Below are 26,283 nucleotides of genomic sequence, written 5' to 3'. Positions count from 1 at the left end.
CCCCGGTGTCTGAGTCAGGTCAAGTCCGAAAACAAGACTCCAACCGGACCATGTGACGGTGGCTGTTGCTGCCTTTATGTGAAAGCGTCCCTGCTACTGTGTTGGACTAACGTTACTGCTCGACCGCCCCGTTTTAGTTAATAGGCTACAGACAAAAAAGCTTGTTTATCGCTTAGCAAGCCCCACCCACTATCAACAGCGCAAATAACATGAGAAAGGGTTAACACTAGGCGGCACGGTGGCGTAGTGGTTAGCGCTGTCGCCTCACAGCAAGAAGGTCCGGGTTTGAGCCCCGTGGCCGGCAAGGTCCTTTCTGTGCGGAGTTTGCATGTTCTCCCCGTGTCCGCGTGGGTTTCCTCCGGGTGCTCCGGTTTCCCCCACAGTCCAAAGACATGCAGGTTAGGTTAACTGGTGACTCTAAATTGACCGAAGGTGTGAATGTGAGTGTGAATGGTTGTCTATGTGTCAGCCCTGTGATGACCTGGCGACTTGTCCAGGGTGTACCCCGCCTTTCGCCCGTAGTCAGCTGGGATAGGCTCCAGCTTGCCTGCGACCCTGTAGAACAGGATAAAGTGGCTAGAGATAATGAGATGAGATGAGGGCTAACACTAGCTAGTTCATCGCTCAGCGAGCAAGCCCCGCCCACAGGGCAATGAACATAGCGTGTCACTTCCTTCTCTGGGTGGAGTCTCGCCAAATGACGATTGAAGTTTGAGGTTGTCCCCGTTGTTTCCTCGATAATTCCTCTACATATCAAACACATAGCAGTGCATTTTTCTCCCACTGCACGAGAAGTCTGTATAAGCAAAGTGGGCAATCCTAGGGGTGTTCTCTCCAGGCATTTTAGCGCCATTAACGTTAGCTTGTTCCTGAACATGACGTATGAACAGGTGACTGTGCGTTCTCTTGCACGGAATTAGTATAAAAATTAATGTAGATATAAATATCTTATGCTAAATTACTATGGCATGTTACAAAAAATAAAGAAAAAAATCAGAGTCCTCGTCTCCAATTTATGAGTCCGAACGCAGTTAATGCACAAGTCTGACTCAAGTGCTACAAGCCTGGTCCAAAGACGTGGATTAGGTCAGCCGGCTACTCAAATTCCCCATAGGCATGAATGGGAGTGTGAATGGTTGTTTGGCTGTGTGTTAGCCCTGCAATAGATTGGCAACCAACCCAGGATGAACCCCACCTCTCATCCAAAGTCAGCTGGGATTGTCTCCCACTTCCCTTGCGACCCTCTGATATGGAATGTTTGTTTCCTTTACCATTACAGAACCACAACGAGTTTGGAAAAAGATAGGAAGGTTTAAAGGCGGTCAGTGGTTGGCGCCAAACGTTCAGATGTAGTGGTGAACAATACCTTATTAAACCATATTCATTTTCTACTTCACTTATGAGACCAGCTTGTGTGCTGGAATTACATGTTAGTGACTTTTTTTTTTTCCTTTTTCATAACTCATCTAAACATACAGTGTGTCTTTGACATGTCTGATATATCTGATCCTGCCATCACACAAATTTTGCCTTTGGTGTAAACAGTACCCCTGCAATTTGGACTTTACAGTCTCTTTGGTAATCTGTTAGCGGCTATATTATCAGGCCTCTTTGACAGCAAACGTACTGCAGCTTGAAAGTCGATCTTCAATTTTAATGCAACTCCTTTGGCTCTGTAATTGTTATTTAATTACTTCCCTTGTCAGGCAGCCGTTGAAATTATTTTGTGCGCTGTACACACAACATTAGAAGCCAACGTGATAGCTCCAAAGTGACACGAGTTGAAAGTAGACACTCGAGCCTAATAACATCACTACAAACTGTTTATTTTAGCTTTAAAAAAATCCAAAAATGTCAAAAATTGTTTACATTTTACTTATTGCATCTTTAATCACAGAAGAAAAAAAAAAAAAGGCATATACATTTCTGAAACACATTTAGCCACATTCTAGAAAGATTCAGTTTTATTATTTTATTTCAGATGTTCCAGCAGCGTTTCCATAATAAATTAATTTACATGTTTTTCCATCAGTACATTTTCTATGCATGGAGTTCTCAGTTGGAGGGCTGATTTTGTTCAGATTGAAGACAGGCTGTGGTGAAGTCATGACAGAGAACAAGAACAGCTTTGGTCTAAACTAAGAAGCATTAATACACAAATTACTGCGCATACAAAACATATGCTCTCTTAGCATAAATACACGAAACCAAAACCTTTGAAGCACTAGATTTGATTAAACTAAATTTGGTTTCAGTGAGTCACACATTTACAATAGGCAAATGCTGAGAAATGCTGTTCTGCTTTAAAAAAATAATAATAAAAAATAAGCTAGTGCGTGTTTACCGAAATGCTAGAAATATTAGCCCATGAGAACACAATGGTTTTATTGTGAAAATCTCCACAGAGAAGTACAGACTCAGGCAGCACCGCAACTGCAAACACTGTGCAGCACTTCAGTTCATAAAAAACTAAAATCATATGAATATATGACCTACAACACAATGAATGGTAGTGCGCGCACGCACACACAGATCTATGGTCGCAGAAACACACTGGTTAACAACTACTACAGTTAGGAAAGTGCAACCTTCTAAACTAAACTAAACACGGAACACTACGTACACGCAAAAAGCCAATAGCTATGTGCAATCTCCTGTTATGGAAGTTATTGTAGTGTGTGTGGAATGAAGCAATTAAGAAAAAAGTAATAAAGCAATAATAATTATTAAAAAAAAAAAAACTTCACCCATTTACACACACGCGCATAATTACACAAAAACTAGGCCATTCAAAACTCTTTACAAAACATTCTTCTGTGTTTATCCATACTGTACACACAAACACAATCTGCTAATAGCTAAATAGCTATTAATATGTACATGACTTTGTTTTATATATATATACCTCTCAGTGTTGTGCAAATTGTCTTTTAAGACATTCTTTTCAAAATATGACATTCAGAGTCAACTCAGCTATTTAAGACAAGTCCTTAGAGGACCGGATGTGTTGTGTTTTCTCACACACGCTCCTCAGAATCTCCACAGTCTGATAAAGAGAAAAAATACGGGCAGTCCATCATAAAAAACAGAGAAGATGAAGGGAAAGATGAGAAGAAGAAAGAAGAGACAGACAGCCTTTTAAGAGTCTCTTCACTGGATGTTTTCGCGCAGCTCTAGCCTAGCTGGTGCTGCCGCCGATGTTGAGTTTGATGTTCTTCATACGGTGCAGCAGGGAGTCTTTCTCCATCTGGGCCTCGGCAAGTGCCATCTTGGTTCTGGAAAGTTCCAGCTTCAAACACTCGTTCTCCTCCATCAGCATCTGTGCACAGAACACCCCCCCAAATGTGCATTTTGAACTTTGGCCTTTCATCTTTTGATGGATATTGTACTTTGTTATTAGTGAATCAAATTAAGTTAAAAAAAAAAAGTTCTTAACGTTCACAATAATCCACATTATCACTTGGGAAAGTGTCCCTAAACATTCCGAGGTTTTTACTCCACTCCATGGATTCAGTCTGTAATTAATCTAAGTGCCAGGAACAATTCTAGCCGTGACTGAAGTTTGATGCGTCATAGGAACGTCTTGGTTCAATTTGGCTCAGAAGTCAAGGAAGCTAATCAGAACAATAACCAAAGCCATATATGAGTGATTCCACGCTTATGGGTACTGAAATGGGGACATGAACTTATTTTTAAAAATTCACCTAAAACCATTTCTTTTTTTTTACCATCAGGTCACAAAACATGTAATCTTTAATGAATGATATGTTAAAAGATAACTTTAATTTTCTGAGATGTAATAAAAACATATTTATATGCCAAAGTCAGAACGTAACAGAAGTGTTGTGGACATATATATTCTCAATTTTAACAATGTAGAATTACTTTTTGAAACATAGGAAGGTGATGTTTTAGCAAATATAATTAATAAACATGTGTAGTAGAATAAACATACACATTCTTTCAATAAGATTAACATGGTATAGAGCTAGATTGTAATTAATTTGTAAGAGACGCGAGATGGACAATCGTAACAGAAGTAATGTAACAGACATCATTTTGGAACTCATAGGCTTGACTTTGGCATATAAATATGTTTTTATTACATCTCAGAAAATTAAAGTTATCTTTTAACATATCATTCATTAAAGATTACATGTTTTGTGACCTGATGGTAAAAAAAGAAATGGTTTTAGGTGAATAAGTTCATGTCCCCATTTCAGTACCCATAAGCGTGGAATCACTCATATATACATATATATATATATATATATATATATATATATATATATATATATATATATATATATTATATATATATATATACATATATATACACACACACACACACACACACAGTATATATACACAGTATATACACAGTTGTGTTCAAAATAATAGCAGTGTGTTTAAAAACGTGAGTAAAGCTCAAAATCCTTATAATAGTTTTTATTTCCATGCATTGGGAACAATGCACATTATAAAACATGAAGAAAAATGTATGAATATTTTAATTACTTTGCAGAAAATGAAGAAAAATGAACATTGGGCTGTTCAAAAAAATAGCAGTGTCTGCATTTTTCATTACAAACTCCAAATATTTACTGTATAAACTGAAAAAATCTTAAGGATTTAGTATTCCTGTGAATCACTAAACTAATATTTAGTTGTATAACCACGGTTTCTGAGAACTTCTGGCACCTGTGAGCAGGTATTCCAGCCCAGGATGATTTGACAACATTCCACAATTCCTCTGCATTTCTTGGTTTTGCCTCAGAAACAGCGTTTTTGATGTCACCCCACAAGTTTTCTATCGGATTAAGGTCCGGGGATTGGGCTGGCCACTCCATGACTTTCATTTTGTTGGTCTTGAACCCTGATGCTGCTCGCTTACTGGTGTGTTTGGGGTCGTTGTCTTGTTGAAACATCCATTTCAAGGGCATTTCCTCTTCAGCATAAGGCAACATGACCTCTTCAAGTATTTTGATATATGCAAACTGATCCATGATCCCTGGTATGCGATAAATGGGCCCGACACCACAGTAAGAGAAACGTCCCCATATCATGATGCTTGCACCACCATGCTTCACTGTCTTCAGAGTGTACTGTGGCTTGAATTCAGTGTTTGGGGGTCGTCTGAAAAACTGTCTGCGGCTCTTGGACCCAAAAAGAACAATTTTACTTTCATCAGTCCACAAAATGTTTTTCCATTTCTCTTTAGGCCAGTCGATGTGTTCTTTGGCAAATTGTATCCTCTTCAGCACGTCTTTTTTTTAACAGTGGAACTTTGCGGGAGCTTCTTGCCGATAGATTAACTTCACACAGGCATCTTCTAATTGTCACAGTACTCACAGGTAACTTCAGACCGTCTTTGATCACCCTGGAGCTGATCATTGGCTGAGTCTTTGCCATTCTGGCTATTCTTCGATCCATTCGAATGGTAGTCTTCTGTTCTCTTCCACGTCTCTCTGGCTTTGCTGTCCATTTTAAAGCACTGGAGATCATTTTAGCTGAGCAGCCCATCATTTTCTGCACTTCTTTACAGTATACGTTTTACCTCTCCAATCAACGTTTTAATCAAAGCACGCTGTTCTTCTGAACAATGTCTGGAACGACGCATGTTTCTCAGGTTTTCAGAGAGAAATGGATGTACAACATGTGCTGGCTTCATCCTTAAATTAGGGCCACCTGACTGACATCTGTTTTTTCACAGAATGAATGACCTCACTAATTAAACTCCACACTGCTATTATTTTGAACACGTCCCTTTCACTTAATTATTCAGTTACACAGACTCAGGAGCATGCATGTCATGAATGTTGGGTCTGTTGGTTTTCTACGACTCTACTACACCTACTGGTAAATTATTTGCCATGTAGTAATATAATTTCCACCAAAAACAGTGATTGATCTGGTTAGTCGTGTTGGACTGCTATTATTTTGAACGCAAGTGTATATGGGTCCGTCTCAGAAACTGGTCTCTCATTTGGGACATTATGGTCAAAAAATAAATTTTCTAATTTTACTTTTTTTTTTGCATTTACCGAACACTCAATGTTTCTTTTGTCATGTTTAATAAGAATAAAGATAGTATCTTGCTTTATCTGGCCTCCACTGTGGAACATTTTTTTGATTACAATTCAAATGCTTTTGTAAAATTGATTTCCATATAAAATAACTCCATCATGAAGAATTAAAGCCCCTCCTTCACAGATGAGCGAAAATATTGAATAAATTTCCTCTTTTTGATTGATTGGGTTAAAAATACCAAGTTATGATGACTGAATTGATTATTCACTTAAATATGAATAATATGATACATTTTGGGTATTTGATATGGCGAAATAGGACACAATGGAAAAATCAAGAACACACCGGAAAGATGAGAATAACGGCGGTGGTAAAAGAACAGCGACTGTACCGGCTGAAGGTCGCGCGGGTCTCTGCTGCGGCGCGCAAGCAACGGGACATCACTACCGCACCGGACGGAGCGCGAGGCGGGGGCGGGGCAAAATGACTGGCCGTAGATTCTATCAAAAGTTCGATCTAAATTGACCATGGTTGCAAAATGTTGGCCAAAAATATGCAAATGCTACGAAATATGAAAGCAAGATGAAAAAGAAACATTCTACTGCCTTATACTGCAAGACTCTTCTTTTTCTTCTTTTGGCTGCTCCCGATTAGGGGTCACCACAGCGGATGTTTCATCTCCATTGCTCCCTGTCTTCCGCATCCTTCTCTACCGCGCCTGCCACTTTCATGTCCTCTCTCACCACATCCATGTATCTCCTCTTTGGCTTTCCTCGTTTTCGTGTGCCTGGCAGCTCCATCCTCAACATTCTCCTTTCAACATGCTCTGCATCTCTTCTCAGGATGTGCCCATACCATCCCAGTCTCATCTCTCTTAGCTTAATTCCCAAGCTCTCCACATGTGCTGTCCCTCTGATGTGCTCGTTCTTTATCCTGTCCAACCTCCCATCGCAAACCTTAACATCCTCAACCTCCAACTTTGCCTCCTGTCTCTTCGTTAAGGGTACGGTCTCCAATCCATACATCACAGCTGCTCTCACTACTGTCTTATACATCTTACCTTTCACTTTTGCTGGGACTTTCCTATCACAAATGACTCCCGAAATCCTTCTCCAACTGCTCCACCCTGCCTGCACTCTCTTTCTCACCTCACTATCGCAGCCCCCATTTTCCTGCACAGTTGACCCCAGGTACTTGAATTCACCAACTTTCTTTACGTCTACTCCTTGCATCTTCATTCCACTCTCATCCCCATTCTCATTGATGCACATGTATTCTGTTTTGCTACTGCTCACCTTCATTCCTCTTCGTTCCAATGCATCCCTCCATCTCTCCAAACCCAATTCAACCTCCTTTCCACTTTCACCACATATCACAATATCATCCGTAAACATCATGTTCCATGGTGACTCTTGCCTCACTTCGTCCGTCAAGCTATCCATCACTATGGCAAACAAGAAAGGACTCAAAGCAGATCCTTGATGAAGTCTCACCTTCACCTTGAACCATTCAGTCGTTCCAACTGCACCCCTCACTGCTGTTTCACTCTTCTCATACATGTCTTGCACTGCTCTGATATACTTCTCATTCACTCCACTCTTTCTCATACAATACCATAACTCATCTCTCAGCACTCTATCGTATGCCTTCTCCAGGTCTACAAACACACAATGTAGCTTTCTCTGGCCTTCTCTGTACTTCTCCATTAACATTCTTAAAGCAAAAATTGCATCCGACGTGCTCTTCCTTGGTATAAACCCATACTGCTGTTCACAGATTGCTACCTCTCTTCTCAATCTCGCCTCCAATACCCTTTCCCATAGCTTCATGGTGTGGCTCATCAATTTTATCCCTCTATAATTACTGCAGCTCTGTACATCTCCCTTATTCTTGTATATTGGGACTAGCACACTCTCCATTCATTCGGCATTTTCTCATTCTCTAGGATCTTATTAAACAATCTTGTTAGGAACTCCACAGCCATCTCACCCAAACATCTCCAAGCCTCAATCGGGATACCATCTGGTCCGACTGCTTTCCTAGCCTTCATCCTTTTCATGGCTGCCCTCACCTCATCCTTACTAACCAACTCTACTTCCTGATTTGCTGTCTCCAACGAATCTGACCTTTTCTCTCTTGGTTTCTCCTCATTTAATAAATCCTCAGAGTACTCTTTCCACCTTCTTAATACACTTTGTTTTGTCAGCACATTTCCATTTCCATCTTTCATCACTCTTACCTGCTGTACATCCTTTGCTTCCCTGTTTCTCTGCCTAGCTAGTCTGTACAGGTCTTTCTCTCCTTCTTTGGTCTCCAGTCTTTCGTACAACTCCTGGTATGCATCTGCTTTCGCCTTCGCTACCGCTCTTTTTGCCTTCTGTCTCGTCTCTCTGTATAACCGCCTGCTTTCCTCATCTCTCTGATCGTCCCAATTCTTCTTTGCTAGCCTCTTCTCTTTTATAATTTCCTGCACTTCTTTGTTCCACCACCACGTCTCCTTGTCTTCCTTCCTGATGACCACTCTAGCACCTTCCTTGCTGCCTCTCTTACTAGTACAGCAGTAGTATTCCAGTCTTCTGGCAGACTCCCATGACCACTCAATGCTCGTCTCATTTCTTCCCTAAACTCCTTCTGATGTTCAACTTCCTTTTAGTTTCCACCACTTAATCTTCGGCTCCACTATTTCACGCTTCCTCTTTTTCACTTTCAAGCTCATCCTGCGCACGACCACTCGATGTTGTCTAGCTACACTCTCCCCTGCCATCACTTTACAGTCTCCAATCTCCTTCAGGTTACCCCTTCTGCAGAGTATGTAGTCCACCTGTGTAGATCTTCCTCCACTCTTAAACGTCACCCTGTGCTGCTCTTTCTTCTCGAAGTATGTATTGACAAATTCATCCTCTTTGAAAAATCAACCACCATTTGCCCTTCCACATTTCTCTCTCTTACACCATATCTGCCCATTACGTCCTCATCTCCTCCGTTTCCCTCGCCAACATGTCCGTTGAAATCTGCTCCCATCAGCACGCACGCCTCCCTCGGTATACGTTCTACCACTTCATCCATCTTTTCCCAGAAAGACTCTTTCTCTTCATTCTCACACCCAACCTGTGAGGCGTACGCGCACACAACATTGATTACCACTCCTCCAACTTCATGCCTATCACTCTGACACCCTCTTCACATCAATCATACTGTTGACCAACTCTCCCCTCAAAACAATACCAACACCATTTCTCTTTCCATCGACTCCATAATAAAACAACTTGCATCCATCTCCAATGTTCTTGGCCTTGCTTCCTTTCCACCTCGTCTCCTGCACACACAAAATGTCCAACTTCCTTCGTTCCATCATACCTTGCTAACTCTCTCGCTCTGCCAGTCAGTGTTCCCACATTCAGTGTTCCTACCCTCAATTCTAAGCTCCTTCCCTTCCATCTTTCACGCGCTCTCCTAACGCCTCCCCCCTCTCTTTCTCCTTCTCCGTTTTGGCACAACAGTAGCACACTTTCCACCAGCACCCTGTTGACAAACAGTACCAGAGGCTGTCGTTGTTAACCCGGGCCCCAACCGATCCGGTATAGTATTTCTCTTTAAATTCCGCATGTTAGATTTGGCACAGTTTTACGCTGGATGCCCTTCCTGACGCAACCCTCTCCAATTTATCCGGGCTTGGGACCGGCACCAAGAGTACGCTTATGCACCCCCAGTGGCTGGATTCTTATACTGCAAGACTAAAACAAAAAACTGTCAAAACTCCCCTTTTCAGTGATAACGTCCGAACAGATCACTTGTATAACAGAAAGGCCGCAAATGGAAGCACGAATAACTTTTAACTGTTGGAGTGGAAAATTCCATTCTACACATGCAAATTGTTAATGTGTGTCCTTCCCCGGGCACAAATAACACGCTACGGTAAAAAATAGACCACGACTCATTTTATAGCTCAGAAATTCATACAAGACCAGCTACCATCATAACATATTCTGTAAGAAACATATTCTATACCGAACTTTCAGCTTTCGTTTTAAAAACAAAATTGCAGATTTATAAATGTTTATATGGCGTAGTGATTTTAAGTTACTACTTTTGGTGAGGTAGCGGCCTTGACCCTGAGGCTTTCCGTTTAGATCAAAACACACGATCGTACTGGTTTTGGGTCTGCGGGAAATGGAGTTACAACGGTGATCAAATATTTTGCATGATGTTTTATTACGGTTATGATTATTCTGTGAGCGCACCAATCCTTAGGTGTATAAAGTTACAACTTAAAATACAATTAGTGATAACTGTAGACTTTTCAGTGGACTACAACCTTTTTAAGGGAATGCAATGTAGACGACCGTTTATCATGTCCCAGTTCAAGCCGCCATTTTTCCACAAATTTGCAGAATTTTTGCCAAATTCTGAATATTCACATCGAAGATTTAGTTTTATCTGTATTATTTCTTTCATCATTTTATTTCAAATTAAAACCAACATCACCTTTCAAAACCGTATAGTTTATTGACTGAGTATATTTAGTGCGGTACCCCCTCAGTACCCAGTTTCTGAGACAGACCCATATACATACATACACACACACATATATATATATATATATATATATATATATATATATATATATATATATATATATATATATACACACACACACATTATATTATATATATATATATATATATATATATATACACACACACACACACACATTATATTATATATATATATATATATATATATATATATATATATACACACACACACACACACACACACATACATATATACACATACACACACACACACACACATATATATATATATATATATATATATATATATATATATATATATATATATATATATATATATATATATATACACATACATATATATACACACACACACCAAGAGTCCATTATACAACAAAGACCTTTGGGCTCACCCCTTTTTTTATGATTTAACACAATTATATTTATAGAGATACCAACACCGGTCGAGCAAAGTGAGGCTTCCTATTAGGGGGTCTGGGGGCCACCGAGGGCCCCAGAAACCAAATTTCAGGGAAGCTCAGAAATGCAATCTCGGCCATTTTGAGCTACTTCTTGAGGAAAATAAATGCAGGGTTTACTGTACAGTATAAACTCAATTATCCAAACTCGCTGAGGGAAAAAGTTTGGCTCACTTAGAGGATGTTCAGATAAAAGGGGGTCAGGTAACGGAGCTTGTACTGTAACACAGTGTTTCAGTAGTTTCATCATGATCAACAACAAAAGCCGGAGTAAAAGATTTAGGTCTTTCAATAACAACAAAATTAAATACTGTATTTACTTCCTGAACTGTTAATAAAGTCAATACTGAAAGACGTCCATCCATATAACACTTAAAGCTAGACGGCCTTTCAATTTCATAAAATCGGTGAAATTTAGTTCCCTCTGAAATTTGGTCATTGTGATGTATGTTTATTTCTGTAATATCTCACAAAATATCAGGCCATTCTGTGGCTGGGAAGTTATTTAATTTGAGGGGATTCCTGAGCAAATAATGTGCATGAAATCGCTTGTTTCGCGCAGTCAAGCAGACAGAGGAAGTCCGTGTGCTGTGCATGCACAGGTTTACCTTTGACCATGTACTGACAGTTCCATCATTCTGTCGCTAAACGAACAGCTGATCACACCGAGGTGCTCGCTGACCGCTGATATTTATTAGTTTGGTCCTGCGTTTCCTTTCCTTCGCAACATGACGTCTTTTCTTCCCGCTTTCCGTTACTGTAGTCGGTCTTTCACGTTTCATTCACACACGTCTTTCATTTTTCTCTCCTGTTTCAAATTGGTATCCCACAATGCCTTGTGCGAACGGGGAAAGCCCACCATGCGATGCATGATGTAGTATCTTGTATTGCGTCATCGTGAAGCAGGAAAAAATAGTGGAGAATTTAGGGCCACGTGGCCGTAAATTCATTAATTGTTCTATTTTTAAAAAAACTAATAAAATTGGAAGTCTGTGATTCCAATTCAGTGGCTTTTGGTCCACTAAACAAAAATAATTGGCTGTCGGGAAAATTCTTTTTATGACCTAGACTTGAAAAATCTGAAAGGTAGTCTATCTTTAATTAAACTGAACATGCTGAAGTTACTTAGAGGATGTGTTGTATGGAGCTGACTTTGCTTTCTCCAGTGTACTCCTGCTGTATGACTGGTGGTGGCGCACTGAACCTTTGGCTATCATGAATCACTTGCATGTTACCTGGCTGCTCACTCGGCCGCGTATTCAGCTAGAGATTGGTGTTCATATAGCCGCCTCTTTTTAGGCGGAGACTCCATCATTCACAATCCATGGTCTGTCTTCACGTCACACCTGACACTAGTTTTGTCAGAGAAATCCAAAGTTTCAGTTCTGGAACATGACCGACGAAGACATTTTGCTTCCAGGAAGACGACTACGCATCACTACTACGCGTTTCTGAGCACTGCATTTAACATGCGCTGTGATTGGCTGAGAGCATGAATCAGGTCACCTTTCAGCCAATCACAGCGCAGTTAACACAAGGATATGGAAATTCCCAGAATTATCCGAATCAGCGTCAACAAGGACACGTGGAACAGTCCGAACACTGAAAAATATGTTGATTCGATTGATGCACGGGCAAAACCGGTTGAAAAACGTATTCTTTTCACTATAATTGTGCTTCAGATCCATAGCTGCTCCGCCCAAATTGTCTATGTTGGCATGTCTGCAATTAAACAAACGGCTGGATTTCTTGCTCTGTACCTTTTCTCTGCTGGTGGCGAAGGGGCTTGTGGGTGACAGAGGTGCAGTTTGCGTGGCTTTCAATTCCCTGGACGCAACCCCATGCACTTCAGGGACAGAACCACACCTGTTGTCAGGAACAGGGTCCATCTTCTGAGGTTCTACCTGTGCAGCATGTTCGACTGTCCAGTGAGAAAGAAGGGGACATCGGTTACAAACGGACAAGATGGGCTTCTTTAAAAGGATTAAAAATAGCAGCATGCACAAAGGAAAGACTCGATTCAGGAAAGGAGAAAAGAAGCGTGACTAAATCATAAACAGGATGAGGACAAAGGCAGCGCTAGCTAAGATGTCAAGGCTATGGACTACTCATTGGAAGATTATAAGTTTGAATCCAAGTACTGCCAAGCTGTCAGTGTTGGGCCCTTGAGCAAAGCCCTTCTCATCTGCTTGGCTCAATTGTAAATCAGTTATTGTGGATAAAATGAATAAAATGTAACCTCCGATGTGGAAGGAGCCATCATCTCGGCGCAGCACCAGAAGGTTGTGGATATGTAGGGACATGGGAGTGGGTTCCGGCTCTGAAGGGCTGTCCCGGGGACCATCATCCTACAGCACACAGTAACATGTGATCCGTCATCAGACGTACTGTGCATCTCAAGATGTTCTGATAAAACCAGGTTCCCATGTGCATCTTTACAGTACACATACCTTCAGGTTAATGTGTGTATCTCGGATCGTGATCTCCATTGGGAGCACTTGAGAGGTGGAATCATCATCATCTAGGAAGCTGGCAAGATTTCGCAGAGAAGTCATGAGCAAGTCAGCACTGATAGCCTGCAGCTGGCATTGCAGGAAGCCGTTGTGTTCAGCCAGAGGAGAGTGAGCAGCTGCTTCCGGCCCACTCTCCAGCCGCAGTCGGACTTCTGGATCCAGCTGCTTACTGCAGGACTCCTGGTCTGAGGCTGAGCCTAACGCACGCACACACACAAAACCCTCAACAGCCTGTCATTAACAATCAAGAGTTCTTCAATTCAAGTATTACAGCATGGGAGAGGAGGCAAGCAAAACAAACAAATGTTAATCACTCATCGACTGGCAATTAAATAATGTCTTTACACAGGGTGTATTCAGATTTATCCCATCCACATTCACTGGATATGAGCAATCGCGTGCTCCGATTGGTTACTCTACTACGAGGAGATCAGCTCATATACCAGGAGTAGAGAAAAACAAAACGGTGGAGCGTGTTGCTGAACCAACCGAGGAAGAAAAAAACTCTACTCAAAAACAAAGCCCCAAAAAATACAGAATAAAAAAAGTATTTGACGGGAAGAACGTACGTTTCAATAATTATTATTATAGCATTTTTCACAAATTGCTCCCGTCATTTCGCCGGTTTGCTTACATTCTAAGCGGAAACGATTTTGTCAGATGTTTTTATAAACTTATTTATCGAATTTGCAAAAAATAAAAATACTCTCTCAAAATCCAGTCAATGTGGATAGAATAAAACAGTTATTTCACTCACTCACTCGATCTCGTTGTACACGGCTTACTGTATAACCGACTCGGTGCTACGTGCCTCGTCGGCTATCAGCTCATATACGACTCGATTTCGTGGAATAACAAATATCGGGACAGTTTAGGAATTTCTACCTCGTCTACAACATGATACATTTCTGAAATACTCAATGTGTTTACTATCATCTATCGTACAAGTCAGAAGTTTGGACACACCTTCTAATTCAACGGTTTCTCTTTATTGTTATTAATTAAAAGACACTTCTTCATGTCTTAAAAGTAATGATGGATGTCGTTTCTCTTTACTTATTTGAGCGGTTCTTGACATAATATGGATTACTACAGGTGTGGAATAGAGCTATTTACTGTTTGATAAATTAATTAAGAAGGCAAGAAGTGGCACTAATTAACTTTTGATGATACACACCTAGTAACTGAAAAGCATTCCAGGTGACTACCTCATGAAGCTGGTTAAGATAACGTCAATAGTGTGCAAAGCGTCATTAAGGTAAACGGTGGCTACTTTGAAGAATCTAAAATATGAAACACTTTTTTTTTTTTTAAAAAACACCACACAATTCCATTTATTTTTTCGCAGCCCGGTTCCTACGGCACGGACCCCAGTTATGGACCTCTGGCGACTTGCTCATTCATAACAACAACAAACATAGTAGCAATTTTTGTCAACATTTATTTTCGCATTTCTCAGGAGAACAGCGTTAATTTTACAGCATGGATAGCGATAACGACAGTCTTCACAGCGAAAGCGAGTTTTACTACCCTGAGGAAGAAGAAATAAAAGAAAACATTTCAGGAGAAAGCTAAAAACCTCTAACTGTTGCTAATGCTGAGCAAAAACATGGCTGAATCCTGAATGACTCCTATTTGTATAAATAGGGGACTACATAGGCGGCAAAATGTAGTTTTTTTCCTGCCATGGAAGTGCACTTGTATACCGAGGAGGAAGCCATTTGCATTACAGCCGTGAATGAGGATTCAAAATGGCGGCTCGGCTCGGTTTTCCCTTTCGGGCGCTCTCGTTTTCTGTTAGAATTTGGTAAAGAAAAAAATAAATATATTATTTACCAGCTTAAGGTCGGGCCGTATGGTGAAATACCGTGACCTCGGTCTTGAATACTGATCTCGGTCAGTACTTTCAAGACCTCGGTCACGGTATTTCATGATACGGACCTTCCAGCTGGTAAATAACATGCGTTCCATGTGTTATTTCATAGGTCTGATGTCTTCAGTGTTGTTCTACAATGTAAAAAATAGTCAAAAATACAGAAAAACCTATGAATGAGTAGGGGTGTACAAACTTTTGACTGGAACTGTACATGTGAAGGAAAAAGGTTCATGACATTCTAAAGAAGCATGGCTTATTTGACTGAAAACCATGGCTGATGTTAGAGAATTTGACAAACATACTGTCAATGGTTTCTAGTCTTTACTTTAATCCTCAATGACCTTTAAAATGTTATTTGGAACTGTCCTGGGGTGGGTTTTCCAAAAGCCTCTGAACGCTAAGAGCATCTTAACGAGGAGAGAGAGTGTTCATTGTGCTACTCGCTCTACCGTTTAACGATGATCTTTGTGCTACAATGCTTTTGGGAACCTCAGGCCTGTTCAGTAACAGCGTTCGGAAAAAAATAATAATAATAAAAATAAAAAAGTCAAAACTTACCATGGGCACATCCTAACTACATATTAATTTCTTCTAAGGAAGATTAGACAATTCATACATTACTGCAACAACAATAGAATTTAGTAAACCTTCAACATTTTCTGGATTCTTTTCTAAATGCTGAAAAATGAAGAGATGAAGTTAGAGTTTGCCCAGATTTTGCCCAAAAACACCACTGCAGCATTTTTTGTGAATCTTTTAAATGGTCATAAAGTTAGGATATTAATTTAACAAACGGATAAAGCATATCAATAATAATGGGATATATCTCTCACTCACACACACACACACTTCAATCAATTAGAATATCGTGAAAAAGTTCTTTTATTCATAATTTAATTTGATTCGATTTATTAGCTTTGCCATCGCAAGATCTATATATGTACATACATTATGGCTGGGAAACCACTACAGTGGCCCCATTGTACCAAACCTGCATGTCTTTGAACTGTGGGGGAAACCAGAACAACATGCAAACTCCACACAGAAAGGCCCCTGTTGGCCATGAGACTCGAATCTGGAACCTTCTTGCTGTGAGGCAACAGTGATGACCGTGCCGCCCTAAGGTAAGGTAAAGGTAAGTTTACCTAAAGTATAAGGTAAACGTTCATATACTCATATGTAAAGTGAAATATTTCAAACCTTTTTTTTTTTTTTAATTCTGATGATTATGGTTTATAGCTCATGAAAATCAGAAATCCAGTATCTCAGATTATTAGAACATTTCCTAAGATCAATCAAAAAAGGATTTACAAGACAGAAATGTCCAACTTCTGAAACGTATATTCATTTATGCGCTCAATACTTGGTTGGAGCTCCTTTACCACGAATTACTGCATCAATACGGCGTGGCATGGAGGTGATCAGCCTGTAGCACTGCCGAGGTGTTACTGAAGCCCAGGTTGCTTTGATAGCGGCTTTCAGCTCATCTGTATTTTTGGGTCGGGTGTTTCTCATCTTTCTCTTGACGATAGCCCATAGATTCTCTATGGGGTTCAGGTCAGGCGAGTTGGCTGGCCAATCAATCACAGTAACATCATGGTCAGCAAACCATTTGGTAGTAGTTTTGGCACTGTAAGCAGCTGCTAAGTCCTGCTGGAAAAGGAAATCGGCATCTCCATAAAGCTTGTCAGCAGATGGAAGCATGAAGTGCTCCAAAATCTCCTGGTAGAGGGCTGCGTTGACTTTGGACTTGATAAAACACAGTGGACCAAGACCAGCAGGACCTTGATTTCCAAATGAAATGCAAAATTTACCTTTATCTCAAAAGAGGACTTTGGACCACTGAGCAACAGTCCAGTTTTTTCTCTCCTTAGCTCAGGTAAGACGCTTCTGACGTTGTCTCTGGTTCAAGAGTGGCTTGATATTAGGAAATATGACCGTTGTAGCCCCTTTCCTGAAGACCTCTGTGTGTAGTGGCTCTTGATGCACTGACACCAGCCTCAATCTACTCCTTGTGGAGCTGTCAAGTTCTTGAATTGACTTTTCTTGACAATCCTCTCAAAGCTCTGGACATTCCTGTTGCTTGCGTACCTTTTCCAGCCAGCCTTTTCAGCAATTACCTTCTGTGGCTTATCCTCTTTGTGGAGGGTGTTGATGATTGTCTTCTGAACAACTGTCAAGTCAGCAGTCTTCCCCATAATAATAATAAATATTTAAACTTATATATTGCCTTTATTACACCCAAAGTCACTTTACGATTACCAAAAAAGTCCACCAAAAGAGGGTCAGGATGTAATTCCAATGGTGTAGCTACCCACAGTCCCACCAAAAAGCGCACGAAGGTACGTCCCACACCACGGGCAAAACTGCCATGATGCCACTGGGCAAGATCGATCGGAACACTGCGCCATGGATCCACAAACCAAACACAGAAGCACTGCCACACAGAGCGTTGGTATGTCCCAAATCACCTGCATAGCCACTGTGACATCACTGGGCAACATCGCTCAGAGCACCGCACCAAGCATAGAAGCACCGCCGCACAGAGCGCTGGACAACCCCAATGTTAAAAGAGCAACAAGCTCATTGCAGTCCATAGCAAGGACTACAGGCATCACCCATGGCGGACTGGGTCCGGAGCTACACCACAACCGGTGGACAAAACATTCAAACAAAACAAACTATACAAACACAAAAAGAAAAACAAAGGGAGAAAAAAAATAAAAAGCTCTAGTGAGAAGTGGCAGCCAAAATGTGCACAGTGTACTCTGAACTGGAAATGGGGGGGGGGGGGGGGGGGGCTATTGTGGGGGAAAGAAAAGAAAAAACACCACAAGATTGTGGCTGTGTGTACTGAACGACACCGAGAGATACATGGTATTTATACCATTTTGATCAAACTCAAAATGAAATACTCATATTTTGTAAGGTTTGTTTTTTGGTATTGTAGGCCATAATTATCAAAATTAAAATATACTTGAAACATTAGTTTGTGTCAAGAGTCTTGTATATTAAATTTTCACTTTCTTAAATAACTGATGGAAAATATTGAACTTTTTCATGATATTCTTTTTTCTAGATGCACGTGTGTAATATATATTTATTATACACGCGCGCACACACAGGGCTAGTTAAAATTAAAATTATCGTCCTGTAAATCATCTTGCACATATGATGTATGTTTTGCGAATAAATGGTTTCTACCATTTAAGTGTTAACAAAATTTTGACTAACCCTGTATTTATTTTACACACCCACACCCCGTCAACTCAAAGGCAAGGAAACGTGCAATCAGGTGTGTTGATACACTGGCAGCTTTCTGAGGTAAAATAATAAATTGCTGGCCAGTAGACAAGCATATGGTATTGTGAGTCACACAGTGGACCATAAGGTCCCCCCTCCAGAATACTAATATTACTGGAAATTCTCATTACCTAATGTGGTCATACAGTGCTGCCAGTGTGTCATTTTCCATTCAAAGAGACAGCATGTGGACATGGAGAGAAACAGCAGCTTGGAGAAGAATCAGTTACGAGAAACCAGATTGCCAAATGCTGCAGGATAAGATTAGCAGAGAAGGCAGTATGTAGCGATAAAAATAAGTGTGTGTGTCTGTCCGCTATCTTTGATCAATGTTGCAGCACAATTTTGAAAAGGAGTTTCGAGAGGTTTTGATCATCCTGTCTAAGGAAATAGATGCAGATCGGCAGTTGCTCTCCCTGAAACAAGAAATGCAGCTTGCAAGGGATTAGTCCTTAACATTCCACAAACTTGGAATGAGTCGGCACATAAATGCTGTGTTTCGCCAAGGCCTAACTATGAACTGTGCAAATTTGGACTTGCATAATGCATATAATCTTATTCATATTTGTGAAGGTGATGAATGGAAGACGTCTTTAATAACCATGTCTGGACACTATGAATATTCAATCATGTGTCATAGTCTGGTGAATGCTCCTTAATCGTTCCAAGCATTTAAGGAGATGATGTTATCAGAATTCCTGAACAAAGCTGCAATTGTGTTTAGAAATCACATTTGGACCTTCTCCAACACACCTGTCAAGTACAGAAAAAAATCTGGATATTAGTCAAGTTTAGAACTGTGAGTTCCAGCAACCTTCTATCAGGTCTCTAGGTTGTTTTCTCGATGAACATGGAATGGAGATGGAAGTGGAGGCTATGACATTCTGTTTGCAACCGCGTACTGAAGGGAGCTAAAAAAATTTCTGGGATTTGCCAAGTTCTAGCAGAGATTTATAAGAGGATTTAACTTCCTCTTGCAAGAAAACGTGAACTCTCTCAAATGGAACGAATGAGCGACTGGAGATTTTCAGAAATCAAACACTTTCACCAGCACACCCACACTCCACCATCCAGACCCAGTGCGACCCTTCATAGAAGATGTAAAGGCATTTGAAAGTGGAATAGGAGCAATGCTTTCTCAATGGCATGGAAACCATCCAAAGCTGCACCCCTGTGCATTCTACTTCAGAAAACTAACCAACCCCAGCTGGACTGAAGTGTGGTATAGGGAACTCCTGGCTATAAAATCAGTATTTGAAGAATGAAGACCTGTTCCTGACGCTCATAAACCACCTAAATCTTAAATACGTCAGGTCTGATGGGCACTGTCCTTTACCAGATTCAAGTTCACCCTCAACTACAGGCCTGGCTCTAAGAACACAAAAGCCAAGACTCCGTCTTCATTGCACAAAGGTCCACAAGTCAAATCAATTTATTTGTATAGCGCTTTTAACAACAGACATTGTTGCAAAGTGGGCAGCATGGTAGTGTAGTGGTTAACACTGTTGCCTCACAGCAAGAAGGTCCGGGTTCGAGCCCAGTGCCCGATGGGGGCCTTTCTGTGTGGAGCTTGCATGTTCTCCCCGTGTCTGTGTGGGTTTCCTCCGGGTGCTCCGGTTTCCCCCACAGTCCAAAGACATGCAGGTTAGGTTAACTGGTGGCTCTAAATTGACCGTAGGTGTGAATGAGAGTGTGAATGGTTGTTTGTCTCTATGTGTCAGCCCTGCGACACATCTGGCAACTTGTCCAGGGTGTACCCCGCCTCTCACCCATAGTCAGCTGGGATAGGCTCCAGCTTGCCTGCAACCCTGCACAGGATAAGTGGTTATGGATAATAGATGGATTGTTGCAAAGCAGCTTTACAGAAAAATATAGATTTGAAACATACGAATTTATCCCCGTCGTACCACCCATCAGATGGGAAGCCATGGACAACATCTTAACTGCACAACAGAAAGAACCCACAGCACCACTGTGTTCCCTGAGAAAGACATCTATTCCTCAAAACAATGATGGAGCAGGTCATATATTGCTTAGCTTTGGGCATGTTGGAATTCAATGCACCACAAAACTAGTGAAGAAGTTCTGGGTGCTGTCCCTATATAGATCAAAACCTGTTCTGTCTATGCACACCTCACAGGACTGCTTGAATCCCTGCCCATTCTACACTACCTGTCAAAAGTTTGGGGTCACCGAGAAAATTCCACATTTTCCATGAAATCTCATACTTTTATTCATCAAATGAAATGTAAAATGAAGAGAAAATATAATCAAGACACTGACATGGTCAGGATTACAGATTTTTGCTTGAAATAAGAAATTTTTGTCCTTCAAATTTTGTTTCTGTCAAAGAATCCTTTCTTTGCAGCAATCCTGCCTTTTAGACCTCTGGCATTATAACCATCAATTTGTTGAGGTAATATGAGGAAATTTTACCCCATGCTTTGTAAAACACCTCCCACAAGTTGGATTGGCTTGATGGGTACTTTCCCCCCAAACCATACGGTCAAGCTGCTCTCTCAACAGCTCAACAGGGTTAAGATCTGGTGACCACGCAGTCCGGGCCATTACAGATAGAACACCAGCCGACTGCTTTTTCTCTAAACAGTTCTTGCACAGATTGGTGCAGTGCTTTTGGTCATTGTCCTTTTGTAAGAGGAAATTGGCTTCAATCAAGTGCTGATCACAGAGTATAGCATGGCACTGCAAAATGGAGTCATAGCCTTCCTTGTTTTTTTTTTTTGTTGATCCCTTTTACCATGTTCAAATCTCTCACTCTAATGCCACCAAAGCACCCTCAGACCATCACTTTTCCCCACCATGCTTGAAAAATGGCATCAAAGCCCTCCTCCAGCATCTTTTCATTTTTTCTATGTTTCACAAATGTTGTTCTTTGTGTTCCAAGTCTGTCTGCAGGTTACCAACTCCAGTCTAATGGCCAGGACAAAAGTCTCAATCAATTCGAACATTTTTTAAAGCCACACTGTAGCAGTAATTCACATGAATGGATTTGTCACCCCCAGTGGACAATGATGCCCCAAAACTCATCGGCTTGCTCACCCGCTGGCCTCAAACCCTTCAAATGTGTCCTTGGAACAACTTGATAAGACGTGAACACATCTAAGATGACTACTACTACAACCCCAATTCCAAAAAAGTTGGGACACTATGTAAACTGTAAATAAAAACAATGTGATAATTTGCAAATCATGGAAACCCTATGTTTCATTGAAAATAGTACAAAGAAAACAGATCAAATGTTGAAACTGAAAATTTTTTATTGTTTTTTAAAAAAAAATAATGCTCATTTTGATGTCAACAACATGTTTCGGAAAAGTTGGGTCAGGGGCATGCTTACTGCTGTGTTGCATCACCTCTACTTTTAACACACTGTAAACATTTGGGAACTGAGGAGACCAATTGCTGTAGTTTTGAAAGAGAAATGTTGTCCCATTCTTGCCCGATATACAATTTCAGTGGCTCAACAGTTCAGGATCTCCTTTGTTGTATTTTGTGGTTCATAATGCACCAAATGTTTTAAATAGGAGACTGGTCTGGACTGCAGGCAGGCCAGTTTAGCACCCAGACTCTTTTACTACGGAGCCATGCAGTTTTAATACATGCATAAAGCAGTTTGGCATTGTCTTGCTGAAAGAAGGAAGGCCTTCCCTGAAAAAGATTTTGTCTGGATGGCAGCATATTACTCTGAAAAATGTATATATCATTCAGCATTAATGATGCCTTCCCAGATGTACAAGCTACCCATGTCATGTGCACTAATGCACCCTCATACCATCACAGATGCTGGCTTTTGAACTGTGCACTGATAACAAGCCGGATGGTCCCTCTCCTCTTTAACCTGGAGGACGTGGTATCCATGATTTCTAAAAAGAATTTCTACTTTTGATTCGTCAGACCTCGGGACAATTTTCCACTCTGCCTCAGTCTATCGTAAAAGAGCTCGGGCCCAGAGAAGGTGGCGGTGTTTCTGGATATTGTTTATATCTGGTTTTAACTTGCATTTGTGGATGCAGTAATGAAGTGTTTTCACAGACGATGGTTTTCTGAAGTGTTCCTGAGCCCATACAGTGATTTCCACTCCAGACACGTGTCTGCTTTTAATTCAAATGTCGCCTGAGGGCCTGAAGATCACAGGCATCCAATGTCAGTTTTCAGCCTTGTCTCTTGCATACAGAGATTTCTCCAGATTCTCTGAATCTTTTAATGATATTATGTACCATAGATGATGTGATCCCCAAATAATTTGCAATTTTACACTGAGGAACGTTATTCTTTCTTAAATTGTTGCACTGTTTGACCACTCAGTCTCTCACAGAGCAGTGAACCCCTCCCCCCCATCTTTACTTCTGAGAGACTCCGCCTCTCTGGGATGCTCTTTTTATACTTAATCATGTTACTGACCTGTTGCCAATTAACCAAATTAGTTTTTTAAAGCATTACACAACTTTTTCAGTCTTTTGTTGCCCCGTCTCAACTTTTCTGAAACATGTTGCTGACGTCAAATTCAAAATGAGCATATATTTTTCAAAAAAAGAATACAATTTCTCAGTTTCAACATTTGATATGTTGTCTTTATACTATTTTCAATGAAATATAAGGTTTCCATAATTTGCAAATCTTCACATTGTTTCTATTTATGTTTTACACGGTGTCCCAACACTTTTGGAATCGGGATTGTGTTACTCTGTACGACATCAGAGGTCATGCAGCAGAGCTAAATCATTGGTGGATTAGCTCAATGAACTCAGTCTTTTCACCTGATCGATGGAAACTTGAAGCAACTGGGCAATTTTTAACCAGGGTTCCCAATAACATTTCCTTGTGGGTTTCGCAAACAGGACTTTCTTGGTAATGGCAGTGTTCTCCACTCTATAGACATGGCCGATATACATCAGACACTGAGAGTATACAAAAAATCACAGTGGCATGGTCTTCACCATCTACTGAATTTGTTCATTACTATATATGAATCTATAGTTGACTTCATCCTCATCCATCGGCGTTTCTTTTCCATCCTCCTTTAACCACACTCTGTAAACACTGGAACCAACAAATTTCAGGTTCTCATTTGTTGCTCATTTCGTAGCTAGGCCTGCATCCCATACATTAACCATAATCTTACACATGCTTTGAGGGGTTTTCTTCTTGTACGTAGATTAACATTACAATCCGTCAGCATGTTCTGAAGTGCACTGAATTTTGCAGTACCGCTGGCAACAAGGTGTTCTGTGAAGCAACCCTCTTTTGTATCCGTTATCACAGAGAGGCAGTGCATGTTCATCCTTAAAATAGGGCAATTCAGCAGCAGAAGATGCCAACAGGGTGCAAAATATGGGGGTTCTTGGGGGAAGGGGGCCGAGGCTGAACCTTGATTGACACTTGAGACCTCCTGAAAGCCTCAACAGCAACATTTTTGGGGGTCTCTGGAGAAATCTTTTTAAAAAATTTAAATTATATATTCGCCTCTAAAAATGTCTTTTAAAAGCTTACCATGTCCAGTATTCATGATTCAAATTGAAAGGCATTTTTAAAAAAAAAAAAGTGATGCAAATGGACAAAGTCAATGGCAGAAGCTTGGTGAAACTGCGAGCTATGTGAAACGGGTGAAATGAGCGTGTTCGCTGGAGTTTAAAAAAAAAATAAACATGCTCAAAGCGAGCAAAATGTTCACCTGGTGAAAGCCAATCACCTTCGAGTAAAGCTCGAAGTGAGGTCCCCTTTACAGAAATCTCTTCAATCACTTGCTAGCAGCGTTGGCGTAATCAAAAATGTTTCTGTGACATGGCAAGTGGTGAAACCCGCAGGAGTAAAGTGAATTGGTTAAACTGCAGCTTAAATGTTACCCCAGACAAACTGGAAATATCTCAAAGAGAAAGCAAAGATCATGAATTGCTAACTTTGGATTCACTTCTAAAAAGGAATCATGGAGCAGCACGGTGGTGTAGTGGTTAGCACTACCGCCTCACAGCAAGAAGGTTCTGGGTTCGAGCCCAGCGGCTGACGGGGGCCTTTCTGTGTGGAGTTTGCATGTTCCCCCCGTGTCTGCGTGGGTTTCATCCGGGTTCCCCCCACAGTCCAAAGATATGCGATTAGGCTAACATGGGGCAGCTGTGGCCTGAAGTGCCCTTGAGCAAGGCACCTAACCCCAACTGCTCCCTGGGTGCTGTAGCATAGCTGCCCACTGCACTGGGTGTGTGTGTTCACTGCTTCAGATGGGTTAAATGCAGAGGAGACATTTCACTGTGCTTAAGTGTACGTGTGATAAATAAAGGCTTTCTTGTCTTAAAAAGCTGAATCAGAAAAATAACAACAAAAACATATTGGAGACACCCAGAACTAATGCTGGTGCCTCTGTAGCTACTAGCACTAGCAGGAAGTGATGCAGCCAGCCAGAGCTGGAACAGGTTCACTTCTGTTCGTGGACCTAAACAGTCTCCCTTTGGACAAATCCAATCCGGTGCTGTTCAGGAGAACCTGGATGAAAGCAGGACAGCGACAAGAAGCAGCCGAGCCAAGGCCTCTGTGGTCTGTTCTTTTTTTAAAGTGAGACAAATTTTTTTTTTAATCTCTTGCCTATGTTTTCCATGACTGAGTTGTAATAAGGGGTGTTCACACGGCAGCTTTTACTCTGGTGTAGCACCGGGGCTGCTACAGAGCTGCTGTAGAGCGTTCACACGGTACAAAGTTATACCGGTGTAGCCCCTGAAAGCTGCTTAACCCGGTGCAAATCTAACCCTGCTCGGGAGGTGGTTTAAGAAATTTACTCCGGAGTAAATGCTAGTTTGCAGGGCAGCACCGATATAAAATGGGACGTCTGAACACTACGGGGTAGACTCGCTACGTGTGAGGAGAGTTGATTACATACAGGCATTGCATAATTTGCATCCTGGTATTTTGCGCTTCCAAAATGGCGAATATCAACAACAACAGAACTGCGTGTCTTCCAGTGTTGCCAGATTGGGCGGTTTTAAGTGCATTTTGGCAGATTTGAACATATTTTGGGCTGGAAAACGTCAGCAGTATCTGGCAACACTGGTGTCTTCATCCACGTTGTTTTCCCGGCGCTTGGTGATGCCATGACAACCGGGAAAAGGAAGTACGTTTTCACGCATGTGCATATTTCATTTCCGCATTATTACTATCGTACAGCACAGTCGCAAAAACTGCCGTGTGAATGCAAGTGGGGCTGCACCGGTGCTAACATGCTCCTCTCTAGTAAGCAGGTTTGTGACGTGTGAACGCTCCATAAAATTTACACCGGTGTAAGATATATCGCAATAAAATACATCGGTGCAGCATCGATGCAAACATGTGCCATGTGAACATCCCTATAGACCTGCAGTGCATAAGGTGCAAAGTTGTACAGCGGCATACAAGTATGTGTGTTTCGAGTTCGAGTACGTGCACGTGTGTCAGGTTAGGGGAGTATGGTGTTGCAGAGCATAGTTGTGCGTGTGGCCTTACTGTTATTGATATTAGCCTTGGTGATGCATTTGCAAAGCCTGTACAGAACAGTTGATTGCCTT

The 26,283-nt window shown here is 41.1% G+C and overlaps 1 protein-coding gene across 1 annotated transcript in view; it reads right to left on the bottom strand.

The window, feature by feature from the left end:
• Positions 1–1,942: 1,942 nt before the first annotated feature.
• The window catches only part of bltp3b (bridge-like lipid transfer protein family member 3B), a 111,557-nt gene continuing 87,216 nt past the window's right edge, over positions 1,943–26,283 (bottom strand). The window contains exons 18-21 of the mRNA XM_060914282.1: positions 13,495–13,754; positions 13,284–13,392; positions 12,805–12,965; positions 1,943–3,319 (exon numbers count right to left, since the gene is read on the bottom strand). Coding sequence (XP_060770265.1) covers positions 3,179–3,319; positions 12,805–12,965; positions 13,284–13,392; positions 13,495–13,754 — 671 coding nt within the window. The 3' untranslated portion in view covers positions 1,943–3,178. The remainder of the gene's footprint in view (positions 3,320–12,804; positions 12,966–13,283; positions 13,393–13,494; positions 13,755–26,283) is intronic.

Source organism: Neoarius graeffei, chromosome 2, assembly GCF_027579695.1.
Source record: "Neoarius graeffei isolate fNeoGra1 chromosome 2, fNeoGra1.pri, whole genome shotgun sequence".
NCBI classification, from domain to species: domain Eukaryota; kingdom Metazoa; phylum Chordata; class Actinopteri; order Siluriformes; family Ariidae; genus Neoarius; species Neoarius graeffei.
This window is presented reverse-complemented; position numbering and strand designations above follow the sequence as displayed.